Source organism: Myotis daubentonii, chromosome 10 (assembly GCF_963259705.1).
Source record: "Myotis daubentonii chromosome 10, mMyoDau2.1, whole genome shotgun sequence".
Lineage (NCBI taxonomy): Eukaryota > Metazoa > Chordata > Mammalia > Chiroptera > Vespertilionidae > Myotis > Myotis daubentonii.
Genome location: NC_081849.1, coordinates 5,002,972 through 5,015,870, shown reverse-complemented (window position 1 = coordinate 5,015,870; position 12,899 = coordinate 5,002,972). Strand labels below are relative to the sequence as shown.

Below are 12,899 nucleotides of genomic sequence, written 5' to 3'. Positions count from 1 at the left end.
GTGGTGGAATGACTGTTACATATCAATTTTGCCTATCACTAAATTTCTCCGATGAAAAACCATCTGATGGAAAATTTACTTGATGTTGTAGCAAGTGTAAAGTTTGTCCAAATGATATACATTTTTCAGAATACCCAGCATATTTTTTTAAATCCTATATAATAAAAGGCTAATATGCAAATTGATCAAATGGCAAAATGACTAGTCGCTATGATGTGCACTGGCCACCTGGGGACAGACACTCAGTGTAGGAGCTACCCCCTGGTGGTCAGTGCGCCAGAAGCCGGGCTCATGGTTGGCGAGTGCAGCGGCAATGACGGAAGCCTCTCCCACCTCCATGGCAGTGCCAAGGATGTCTGACTGACAACTTAGGCCTGCTCCCCACAGGGAACATTCTCTGAGAGCTCCCAGACTGTGAGAGGATGCAGGCCGGGCTGAGGGGACCCCCTGAGTGCACAAATTTTGTGCACTGGGCCTCTAGTTTATATATATCAAAGCCTAAGCAACTGGCTGACCGGTCAGTAGCTATGACACCCACTGACCACCAGGGGGCAGATGCTCAAAGCAGGTGCTGTCAAGTGACATACCGGGAACCAGAGTGGAGGGAGCCCAATTCTGTGGTGTGTCACCCGAAAACCACCCTCTTGCAATCCAGGACCCCTTGGGGGATGTTGGAGAGCGGGTTTCAGCCCGATCCCCACAGGCCAGGCCAAGGGACCCCACAGTTGCATGAATTTGTGCACCAGGTCTCTAATTAATATATATTAATTAATTAATATACATATATATATATATATATATATATAGAGAGAGAGAGAGAGAGAAAGAGAGAGAGAGAGAGAGAGAGCGCACAGGCAGGACAAAATACAGTTCCAAGTGAAGGACAATGACAGGACCCTCTAAGTCCAAGAATGGCCAGGGCTCAGTGGTCACCGGAACCACTAACGTTCCTCTGAGCAATGAGACATGAAGTGGCAACTGCAGAAGAGCCACCCCTTAGGAATGAGGCTCAATTAGCTCTAAAATCATGGCTATTGATGAACAGCCTTTAAAATATCGTAGAAACAAACTTCAAAAGAATCTAATTAATCCACAAGTAATTAACTGACTATCATAAAAAGGCCAACATTCTTTGAAGGAACACACACAAAAATATCCAAGATTCAAAAAGAGAAAATTAAAAATATCTGGCATTAGTTGTTTTGGGTTTTTTAAATCCATAAGAAGAGCCCAGCTGGTGTGGCTCAGTGGTTGAGCATCAACACAGGAATGAAGAGGTCATTGGTTTGATTCCAGTCAGGGCACTTGCCTGGGTTGCAGGCTCAATCCCCAGTAGGAGACATGTAGGAGGCAGCTGATCAATGATGTTTCTCTCTCAGCAATGCTTCTATCTCTCTATCCCTCTCCCTTCCTCTCTCTCTAAATATCAATAAAAAACATATGTAACTCCATATGAAAAAGTAAGGAAATGTGACTCATAATGAGGATAAAAATCAGTCAAAAGACATAAACCCACAAATAACTGAAATAATGGTATTAGCAAAAAAATACATTAAAATTGCTAACATACATATGTTCCAAGTACTTAAGCACATACAGGAAATCATGAGCACAAAGAAAAAAGAAGTTGAAGACTGTAAAACACCCAAGTAAAATATCTAGAGAGGAAAAATAAAATATAACATTTACAGAAGTCAAGATTCGATATCACAGAAGGAAATTAACTTTTAATGGATAGCAGTATAAACTATCCAAAATAAAAACAGAGAGGAAAAATACTTTAAAAAAAAAAAACTTGACCTTAATCACTTAGTGGACAATATAAAATATACTAATATACTTGTTATTAAAGCCCAGAAAGGGAAGAGAAAAAATAAGACAAAACAAACGTTTGAAGAAATAATGACTATTATTGAGTTTTGAAAAACATTGAAAACTATACTTCAATGGCAGCCAAAGGAAAAGCAAACATAAGGAGGACAGCAGACTCTGCACCAGGCAGTGCAGTCCAGGAAACAGTGGAGTGGCCTTTAAAACTCAATCTAGAATTGTATATGCATCAAAAATAACTTTAAAAATAAAGGTAAAATAAAGATCTTTAAAATCACAGAGGACTCATGGGCCACACACTATAGCAGCAATCTTACCCTTAGATGCCTATCCTATTAAAAACTGAGCACTCGCATACACACACACAGTAAATGCACGTGGGTGAGGATCTTTATTGCAGCTGTGTACAGTAGCAGCAGGCCGGGAACATATCATCACTGGCAGCTGGTAAGTTTGCTAAGCCCCTGGGTGCTGGAATGTATGTGTGACCCCACATGAATACTCGTGTATTTTTGCAGTCACTCTCGGGCACGTGCAGCGTGACAAAAAACTTGAGTGGCCCGCTGCCTCTGGTTTCAGCTGTCGTACTATAAACAAGCCTTCTTTTTGTGGTCCACACAGTGCCACGTTTTTCACCTTTTCGTGGGGTTTTGTTGGTGATTACGCTGCTTAAAAATGGCCCTCAGGAATAATGCTTAGTGCCCCCGGGTTCTGAAGCACGAGAAGGCTGCGCTGTGCCTTACGGGGAAAACGCGCGTGTGGGATGAGCCCCGTTTAGGCATGCGTTACCGTGCTGTTCACCACGAGTTCATGTCAGCGAGTCAGCAACATACAGTCAATACAATGTCTTTAAACAGAAACACGCGTAAGACAAGGTCATGTGTTGATTGGTTGACAAAAGTATTATGACCAGAGGCTCATGGGAACCTACCCTTAGGAACAGTGTTCACTAACCCAGTATTTCTGTGGACTTTATAGAGCATAACTGCCAGGAATAGCAAGGACTTTCTGGAGGGACTAAGTGAAGAATTAAGATGTAGCCAGCGCCGGGGAACATTGTGCAGGCTTTAAAGATGACTGAGCCAAGCTCAAGCAGCTGCTTTAGAGCCATTCCCTAAAGTTATTGTTTCGTGAGAAAGAACACCACAGGGAGGCGTGGCACTGCTGTCGCTTTCAGCTGGGGTGACACGTCTCTGTGTCTGTGCACAGCGTCTGTGTGTTCCTGTGGCTGTGTGGTCACGTATCCAGTGACACACACCAGCTGGCAGCCCCGGGCTCTCGCTGGGGGGCAGTGTGAACACAGCAGAGAAGTGGGGGCAGGGGGAGGCCAGTTGAAGGGAAGCGGCACTTTTGATTAATTTGCTTATGTACAATTACCTGTGCAGTATGAAGAGCACGAAGGCAAACTTAATAGTCCCCGTGCTCTGCCTGTGGGCCAGCGTCTGTGCTGGCGGAGGAGCGAGGTCAGAACGGTGTGCAGAATGCGACTCTATTTCAGGGACCGATCTGCCTGCCATAAAGTATGAGAATGAACAAAGGGAGGTGCGTTTAAAGGAGAGAAAGGTTGGGAGTCTTCTGGGAAAGGCTATTTGTTTTCATGTTTATTTCTATTGATTTGTTTCAGTGGATACAGTAAGTATTGTTTTGTTGAAATTTGAAAAAAAATACAAATAAAATGGGGTGAAAGCATCAATTCAGTGACCATCATGCAGCGAACGGAAGGGATAGCCATTTTTAGCCGATGTGAGCCAGCCGGCTGCATGCTGGTTTGGGGAGCAAATTCGAGAATGTGCTACCTGACAGGGATTCTTCACGGCCTGTGTTCTCTCCCTTCTAGGAATCGTTACGAGCCGTCAGATACGAGATATCTCCCGATAAGGAATATGCACTTTTCTCCTACAACGTGGAACCCGTGAGTACTCCGTTTCCTGTCTGTGAGAGAACTGTTTCCTGGGCTCGCACCTCACTAAGCACTTTTTCTTGACTCTTCATTCTTAGTGATCTTCGCATAGTGGGTCCTGGGTAATCTCTCTATGGCACACTGCCACCTAGGAGAGAGGGAAGGTATAAAAATTCCTCAACAGAAAATAAAACCACTCCTGTTAGGGGCTATTTTATGGGATTTTCTTGGGGAGATGGTGCAAAGTTGCATTTTTATAGAGATTTATGTTACCCTGTTGTGCAATTCTTTTTTTTTTTTTTGCATTTTCTCAATCACATCATCAATTCTATCCCAAGAACAAAAGCAACTGTCAGTTTCTTGCTAAACTAAAATAAAATGATCATTATCTCCCAGGCATCATAATCTTCTAGAGAAAAGTTGAACTATCACCTTATTATATAAAATCCCCGTTTTTAGCACTTCATATATCAGTCTCCATAAAACATCACCAGAAATTTCCACAAAATCTCATCCTAGGCGCTAGTGGCAGCCTAAAACTGGCTCTTTCTTTCTTCCTTTGTCTTTTCATTGAACATGATTTAAAATTAACGTGGGCTTTTTACTTTTAAATGAGCCAGAAGGTGAGGTTTCTTTGTATCCATGAGGCAGATGCTCAGCGTGGAAGAGATTTGCGACTTTAGAGATGTTCGTTTGTGGAACTTTGTATCCTGGCCAATAAGATGCAGAATTCCACGGCCTTTATCGTTCTTCGGAGGCCATTCTTGTTAGCGGTTCTGCAGCGCCTGCCGGAGGGAGACAGGTCCCTGCGCTGTGACGCAGGCTGACAGCCTGGGCGAGGCTGAGAGCATCGTCCCGGCACTGGGTGGGCCGGCTTCTTGACATCACCCCCTTCGGGAACCTGGGGGTTGGTTGGCATGGAGATGCAAGTCCAATTCTAGGAGTTATAGAATGTCTTTTAAAAGCTGTTTGATACCTGGGTGCTTTATTGGAGATTTTCCGTTTCATTCCTCTCGGTGCAGGGCTTTTCTCTGTCTTCAGTTTTCCGTCTTCTGGGTTGTTGTTGTTTTAAGGTCCGGCCCATAAAAGTTCTTATTTCCTCCCTCCAAATGCTTGGGACAGCTGGTCACCTTGTCCTGCTGACTGGGGGACGTTACTGAACTGACAGCCTTGGGTTCTGCACACCCTGCACGGCCCCGGCCTCGCCTCTTTGAGCTGCAGATGCACAGACCAGGCGTGTGTGGGTGCTGGCGCATTCAGCTCCTCTTGTCACCCTTGGGAACTGCCAAATGCGACATCCACACCTGCACTTAAGAACCACCTCGGCAGCTCCGTGACGGGCCTTCACAGGGATGGACGGTGGCTGGTTCTCAATCGCCCGGGACCCGGCCGCCCGAGTGGGCAGAGCGCAGACGGCCGGTGTCAGGGCGTCTCGCTGAGCACCTCTCATACTGGGAGCATCCCAAGGGCGGGGTGAGGACTGTGGCAATGAGCGTCCCGCTCCTAGAGCCATGTTTGTTCTCCACAGTCCTGTGGGAGAGCCGCGCCTGCTCCTGGAGCGCGGGACCGGGTGACTCCGGGTCTGTGCTGGGCGGATTCTCCGCCGCCTGCCTGCTCTCCCACCGGCTCTTGCAAAGAGTCCCTGGGATCTCATGGCAGCTGGGGAAAGCATTCGGTAAACATGCGCCTTCACCATGCAGACCGCTGGCTGGAGGGCAGCCTCCTCACCAGGCAGCGCCCACCGCTGGCCTGTGGAGTGAGGCTGTGTTCAGTGTTTCTCAGCTGAGGGAAATGTAGGCAATTTGGAGTGGATCTGGCAAACTGCAAAACGATTCAAGCATTGATAACGTGTGCCATGTAACAGATATAGACCCCTGGGACCTGAATCAACAGGTAACTCCTGCCCTGGCGGGTGGCTCCGTTGGTTGGAGCATCGTCCTGTACAGGAAAAGGTTTCAGGTTCGATTCCCAGGTTAGGGCGTATACAGGAGGCAACTGATTGATGTTTCTCTCTCACGTCGATGTTTCTCTCCCTCTCCCTCTCCCTTCCTCTTTCTCTAAAAAAATAATAAACATATCCTCAGATGAGGATTAAAAAAACAAATTATATTTTTAAAAAAGAAGTACCTCTCATCGTTTCCGAGTCCTGAGCAGTTATGCAAATGATTGTCCAAGCAAGCGTCCTGTTCTTGTGGAGGAAACCATAGAGCAGAAGAGGCTTGGGATTCGGCAGCAAAACTTGGGGTTGATGTTCGGACGAGCTTCCTAACTTGCTAAACTAAAACGCAGACATTTTCAGCAAACGGGGCCGGGTTTCCGGGGAAGCATCTGGGTCTGTGGTTCTGGAAGAAGGGGGATACCCCAGGACTTCCGAGCCTGTCTGCAGTGTCCATATAACTACCCTGTTTTAAAGTTTTGTCCTGGCCTGTGTATCTCAATGGTTAGAGCGTGGGCCTGTGCACCAAAAGGTCGAGAGTTCAATTCCCTGTCAAGGGCATGTACCTGGGTGCAGGTTCACAAGCAGAAGGCAACCAACTGTAGTGCCTCTCACATAGATGTTTCTCTCTTTGTCTCTTTCCCCCTCCCCCCGCCCACTCTCTAAAAATCAACGGGAAGATAGTAGTATACATCCTGGGCGAGGATTAACACACAGAAAGCTTTGTATTCGAACAAGTTTGAGACCTCGAGTCAAACAAAGCTAAATAAGCTTCTCACTGGAGGCCTTTAGAAGCTTGTCGTGTTCTCGTGCGGATTCGCGTTTCCCATGGGTGTTCCCGCAAGTGGCTCCTAGCTGTTCGTAAGGAAACTGGAATGTTTCCCTTGGGTCCTTGCTTGTCACAGTCTTGTCTGTGTATTTTAAAGGCAACTAGGATACCTTGTTTATATGAACTAACTCGACTTTTCATTCAAAAGACAATCATAAAAGATATTTTTGTGCTAACAATCCAATTGCTAGGCATCTCCCATTTAGGTGAACGAATGTTTCAGGTACAATAGAATCTCAGTGTATTAGGTTACAGCTCCAGGTGAGAAATCGAAACAGTACCCATCGCATCTGAACGTGAGTATCCTGAACTTCTGGTTCTCTTTGCTGCCTGCCCAGAGGTGGGACAAATAACCCAGCGCAAGGGCCACCGTGTCTCCGCGAAGCTGTCGGTGGTCCCTGAGCCGGTGCTGGTCAGAAGGGGGGCTGGTGCGCATGGAGCGTGCTGTTGAGGATCGTGACGCGCTTGCAAGGGTGTAACCCAGCGCCTGGCTGCACCCCAGGCCCACTTCTCCCCATGTTCTGAATAGAGAAATCTTAAAAGTGACCGTCTTAAAGGGGAAATGAATGGTGGATGTGGGCAAAGTCATCTGTGCAGACAACTCCGTGAAGCGTATGAGAAGCGAAAGAGGCCTGAGACGGAGCCTTGAGGAAAGTCACTGTGATCCTCACGGTTGTAAAGGATAATCTTCTATGAGTAAGAAGAGGGAGGCCTGACGGACGGGAGAAAAACCAGCAGCACGTCTTGTTTGTATAAACAGGGAGGAGAGTGTTTCCCGGGGAGGGAGGCCTCCTCGCCGGGGCTCTGAGTGCCGGAGCCCAGTGAGTGTGGTCTCAGCCCCACCTTCTCCCCAGGTGACCTGTGCTTTCCTGTGGCTGGAAATGCTCCGCCTGATGTCCACGCCCTCGTCTGCGTGTCTACCCTGGCTTCCTCTGAGCTCCAGGGATGGGTGCGGGATGGGCTATTGGATGGCGCCGCCATGACCACCTTGTCCTGGTGCTTCTGGACCTCTGTGCAGCCTCTGCGTCCGGGAGTCTCTGTCCAGGGACCAAAGAGGAAGCATTACCCCCGGCTTCGGTCCTCCCCGGGGAAGGGGGGCCCAAGGAGGGTCAGGAGCCCACACTTCCGGCGCTGTCTGTCTGTCTGGGCGAGGACTGGCTCCCTGGCCGTGTCCGGCGGACGGAAGGCCGGCCAGGTCACTCTGGAGTGGCTGGAAGCTGCCTGTCACCATGCACTCGGCCACGCCCCGAGGAGAGCGGTGCAGAAGGGACGGGGGCGGTGACCGAGTGAGGACACAGAGCGGAGTCTGGGAGTCCAGGTGCGAGTCGTAGGTAATATCTTGGGAAGAGTAAGAGTTCAGGAGAGATTTTCCACTTTAGCTCCATCGTATTCACTGTGCCTCTTCTTCTCATTGATTCAGACTAATTGCAATATTGTGTCATTTCCCAGCTGTTGACATAAACTGGCTATTTGCCCATTTTTACGTGGCAGCTGCTCAGGGAGAAGGACGGCCTCGCCCTCCCGTCCCCGGCCCTGGGGGCCTGCATGGGGATCTGCCTGTGTTCCCTACGGAGCAGCTGTGTCTGTGGCACCTTCTTCTCCCTGACTTCTGGGCCAAGTTCAGTGTGGCTTTACGCACTCAGAGTTCTTGAAACTCCATCACATACACAAACATGTAAAACTAGGTAACAGAAGCAAGCGGTCTTATTTGTGAAACAGCTTACTGATGCTTCATGTTTACTCTGGAAGTGAGGACCGTGCTGCTCAGCATGCCTTTTTATACTAAACTTCCCAATGTTATGAGATCTGTGCTTGGCTCTCATCCTTGGACATCACAGATTAGCTGCTTTTAACTACGTCAGCTTTAATTTTATTGATGGTCTCAAAAATACCCTTTTAAAAAGTGTAAAAACTCTCCATTTGATCTGAGAAAGAGGACCCGCGCTCATTTTGCCAGGCCGCAATACCTACAGGTGCATAATGTTGTGTCTGAAATGTAGAAAATAAAAACGGTGTTATGTTTTTCTTTATATGGGACCAGCACAAAGTGTGCTTTTTCTTTTTTTTCTTTTTTTTTCTAATCTTTTTTTTAATATATTTTTTATTGATTAAGATATTACATATGTGTCCTTGTCCCCACGTTACCCTCTACCCCCCCCCCCCCGCGCTCATGCCCTCACCCCCCCCCCCCCCGTTGTCCGTGTCCATTGGTTAGGCCAATATGCTTGCATATAAGTCCTTTGGTTGATCTTTCCCCCTTACCCACACCCTCCCCTACCTTCCCTCCAAGGCCCGACAGTCCAATCAATGCCTCTCCGTCTCTGGATCAGTCCTTGTTCATCAGTTTATGTTGTTCATTATATTCCACAAATGAGTGAGATCCTGTGGTATTCATCGCTCTCCAGTTCCATCCATGCTGTGGCAAATGGTAAGAGTTCCTTTTTCTTCTTCTTCTTCTTAAAGAATACCTTTCAGCATTTCATATAATGCTGGTTTGGTGGTGATGAACTCCTTTAGCTTTTTCTTATCCGTGAAGCTCTTTATCTGACCTTCTATTCTGAATGATAGCTTTGCTGGATAAAGTAATCTTGGTTGCAGGTTCTTGCTATTCATCACCTTGAATATTTCTTGCCACTCTCTTCTGGCCTGCATGGTTTCTGTTGAGAAATCAGCTGACAGTCGTATGGGTACTCCCTTGTAGGTAACTGACTGTCTTTCTCTTGCTGCTTTTTAGATTCTCTCTTTATCTTTTGCTCTTGGCATTTTAATTATGATGTGTCTTGGTGTGGTCCTCTTTGGATTCCTTTTGTTTGGGGTTCTCTGCGCTTCCTGGAGTTGTAAGTCTATTTCTTTCACCAGGTAGGGGAAGTTTTCTGTCATTATTTCTTCAAAAAGGTTTTCAATATCTTGCCCTCTCTCTCCTTCTGGTACCCCTATAATTCTGATGTTGGTACACTTGAAGTTGTCCCAGAGGTTCCTTACACTATCTTCATATTTTGGGAATCTCTTTTCTTTTTCAGTTGGGTATTTTTTGTTTCTTTGTATTTAAAATCTTTGACTTGATTCTTGGGATCCTCTTGTCTGCTGTTGGATCTCTGTAAATTATTCTTTATTTCAGTCAGTGTATGCTTAATTTCTAGTTGGTCCTTTTTCATGTCCTCCATGGTCTCACTATACTTATTGAGGGATTCATTAAATTTATCGGCGGTTTCCATAAAATTCTTGAAAAACCTTATAAACGTGGCCTTGAACTCTATATCCAGTCGTTTGCTTTCCTCCATTTCTGCCATTTGTGACCTGTTTCTTTGTCTCCGCATTTTGGCTGCTTCCCTGTGTTGATAGAGTGGCCCTGCGCGCCAGGTGTCCTGTAGGGCCCAGTGGCTCAGCCTCCCCAGTTACCTGAGGTGGACACTCTTGGTGCACCCCCTTGTGGGCTTTGTGCACAGTCTTATTGTAGTTAGGCCTTGGTTGTTGTAGGATCACTGGGAGGAATTGACCTCCAGGCCAATTGGCAGTGAGAATCAGCTGTGTCTGCAGTGGGAGAACTTCGGTGCTGAAGACACCCTTCTGGGGCAAGACTTGCTTCAGTGGGACTTTGGTGCTCACTGAGTCTGCTCCCTGAGTGTGTCCCTTATGGATCTGAGGAGTTGCAATCTGGATGGTCCCCCTCTGACCACTGGGTGCAGTGACTCCTGGATCTAAGGAGGTGCTAATTCAGCCTCTGCCTGAGGCCACACAGCAGGAGCCACGAAGAGACTCAGCTGTGAAGCAATGCAAGCCGCTGCGGGGCCTTGGGCCTTCTCTTGGAAGTTCCGGGTCTGCCTGTCTCAGCTGCAGTTAGGTACATTCACATGCAAAAGCCTCTGCCGCAGCCTGGGTGGGGCAGGGTCTCAGGGAATCAAAGGGCGGAGCAAGCAGCTATGGCTGATTCTCCGCCCCGCCCTAAGGAGTCCCGCGTCTCAGTGACCCGATAATTGCTGCAAGCACCTCTGAGGGAAAGCCGCCCTCAAGTTCGCCCACTGCCTGACCGTCCAGCTTCTCCCCGTATGAGTCCTGGGTCCCCAGAGACTTCCCAGAACCGGAGTTCAGAGCAGTCGGGAGCTTGTGATTCAAAAAGACAGCCGCGTCCTCAGGTGCCACCCCCTTTTCGCGTGCGCGAGCCGCCGTACCTCTGCACTTCACCTCCACAGCTCCTCTGGCTCTCAGTGTGCTTTTCTTTTCTTCTAGTTGTAGAATTTACACTCAGCCCGCCTTCCTGTTGTTCTGGATGATGTCCGCTCTGTCCTTTGCGGTATTTTTCAATTGTTGTGGGAGGCGGCAATTTCCCGGTGTTTATCTATGCCGCCATCTTAGTTTCTCCTCTGTAATCTTTATTTTATGTCAGCAAGTGTGCTTTTTCATATCATCTCGCTTCTTCTCAAAAGGCATTCCTGCCCCACACAGCCAATGTTCCCGATTTTGTTTCTTTTCTATACAGAACTTCGTAACATTTCTCAACGTACAGCTTTGGGAGAATTCTCTTGAAACTAAGCTAGACATTGGGGAAACAGTAATTTTTATTTTTTTACTTGAAAACTGTATTCCTTGTGCTAACTAAACTATAGTAATAGGGGAAATGGCTCTGAGACAAACTGATCTACCCAGGGATGCCATGTTCCTTCACACTGAGGTGCATCTGACAAATGTGGAAAGTTTTCAAAACCCTTTGGGAGGAGGAAAAACAAGGTAACTGTGATGTCTTAGATCATTGAAACATATTCATTCATATGCTTTGTGACTATCAAGGAGGCAGGAGAACTCTTATATGAACAATGTTCCTCTTACAGAACCTTTTCTGGAAGAGTCGGTGTGAATTTGTGAAGTTCATTGCAGTCTTTAAGGGAATTACTTGGGGTAATTGTTCTTAAAACCAGTGGAACTTTGTTCTGGTTCAAATAAAATCTGGTCTGAATAAAACCCAAGTCAGTCACGCAGCCATGGGATTAGCAAAATGGGTTATATGTATATAATCTATCCATTTTAGTTATCTATCGCTGCATCATGAATTACCCCAAAATGTAGTGGCATAAAGCAAACAATATTTATTCTCTCAGTTTCAGGGGTCAAATGTTTCTCAGGTTAGCTGCTCCTCCCCCCAGGGTCTTCCACAGGCCGCCATCCAGGTGTCACCTGGGCTGCAGTCTCATCTCCAGGGTCTGCTGGGGACTGACCAGCCTCCCACTCACCTGTGGCTGTGGGCGGGGCCCAGGGGGATGGGCCAGCCTCATGCTCACCTGTGGCTGTGGGCGGGGCCTGCTCCTCCAGGTCCACAGAAGCTCTGTCAATGGGCAGATGTTTCAGAAATAGAAACAGACTCAGAGACAGAGGACAGACTGACAGCTGTTGGAGGGCAAGGGCTTGGGGGGCTGAGTGAAAAATGTAAGGGATTAAGAAAAAACAAAACTCATGTACATGGGCTACCAGAGGGAAGGGGTGGGAGGAGGGTGAAGGGGGATAAATGGTGATGGAAGGAGTCTGGACGTGGGGTGATGAGCACACGACACAGTGTACGGATGATATGCTATGGAATTTGCATAATTTTACTAACCAATATCACTCTAGTAAACACAATGAAAATGCAGGCGACAATATAATGTAAGGCTGTACTGTACACATGCATGTCTGTCATGTATGGACTCACCCTGTCCTTAGGAAAGGGCAGCTGTTTCAGAGCCGTGGAAGGTTTGAGGGGGACAGGGGAGGGGCTGGGTTGCACGGGGGGTGCTGAGCGTCCGTGAAGAGGACACTGAGTGGACAGTGCTTCTTCAGCTCCCGGGGCCGCAGCACTGATGCAGCAATGGAGATGGTCCCTGCGTGGCCTCCATTTACCAAGTGTTGGTGCCATTGTAATAAGGGAGGCGGAGAGTGCGAATGAGGAGAGGGTTTGCCCAGTGACACACGAGGAATTGGACAGAGAACTTGTTTGCTTTTATCACTGTGATGTCCGGGGAAGGGGCAGGGGATGGAGGGGGAACGGCTCAATTTCTCATTTGAAGACGTGTTCTTCGGCTGGTTCATTATTGTGGCCGAGCTGTCACCAGCGATGACCTGCAGGGACTTAAATCTGAGTAATATGGTCCGAGCAGCTGGGCCTTCGTCAGTCGAGGCGGCGGCTGATGGTGCGAGGACTGGGTGGGATTGCGGGGCTGTGCGCGGGGCTCCAGCGCGGTTGCTCCAGCCGGTGTGAACGGTGACTTCACTCAGCGTTAGTGCAGAGGCCGATGGGGTCACATGCACCCCTTTCCGTCCAGGGAAATCAGATGGCCGCCCCCAGCAGCCTGGCGCACGCTGCTTTCCCTCGGCTACCAGAGCTTGTTTATGGTGACAGAGGCCTGAGTGAGAGTCTGCAGGTCTGTTGCTCCCCC

The 12,899-nt window shown here is 47.9% G+C and overlaps 1 protein-coding gene across 3 annotated transcripts in view; it reads left to right on the top strand.

Moving 5' to 3' along the window:
- The window catches only part of DPP6 (dipeptidyl peptidase like 6), a 609,552-nt gene that overhangs the window by 412,057 nt on the left and 184,596 nt on the right, over positions 1-12,899 (top strand). For all 3 annotated transcript variants that reach the window (XM_059711373.1, XM_059711371.1, XM_059711372.1), the window contains exon 5: positions 3,668-3,742. In XM_059711373.1, coding sequence (XP_059567356.1) covers positions 3,668-3,742 — 75 coding nt within the window. The remainder of the gene's footprint in view (positions 1-3,667; positions 3,743-12,899) is intronic.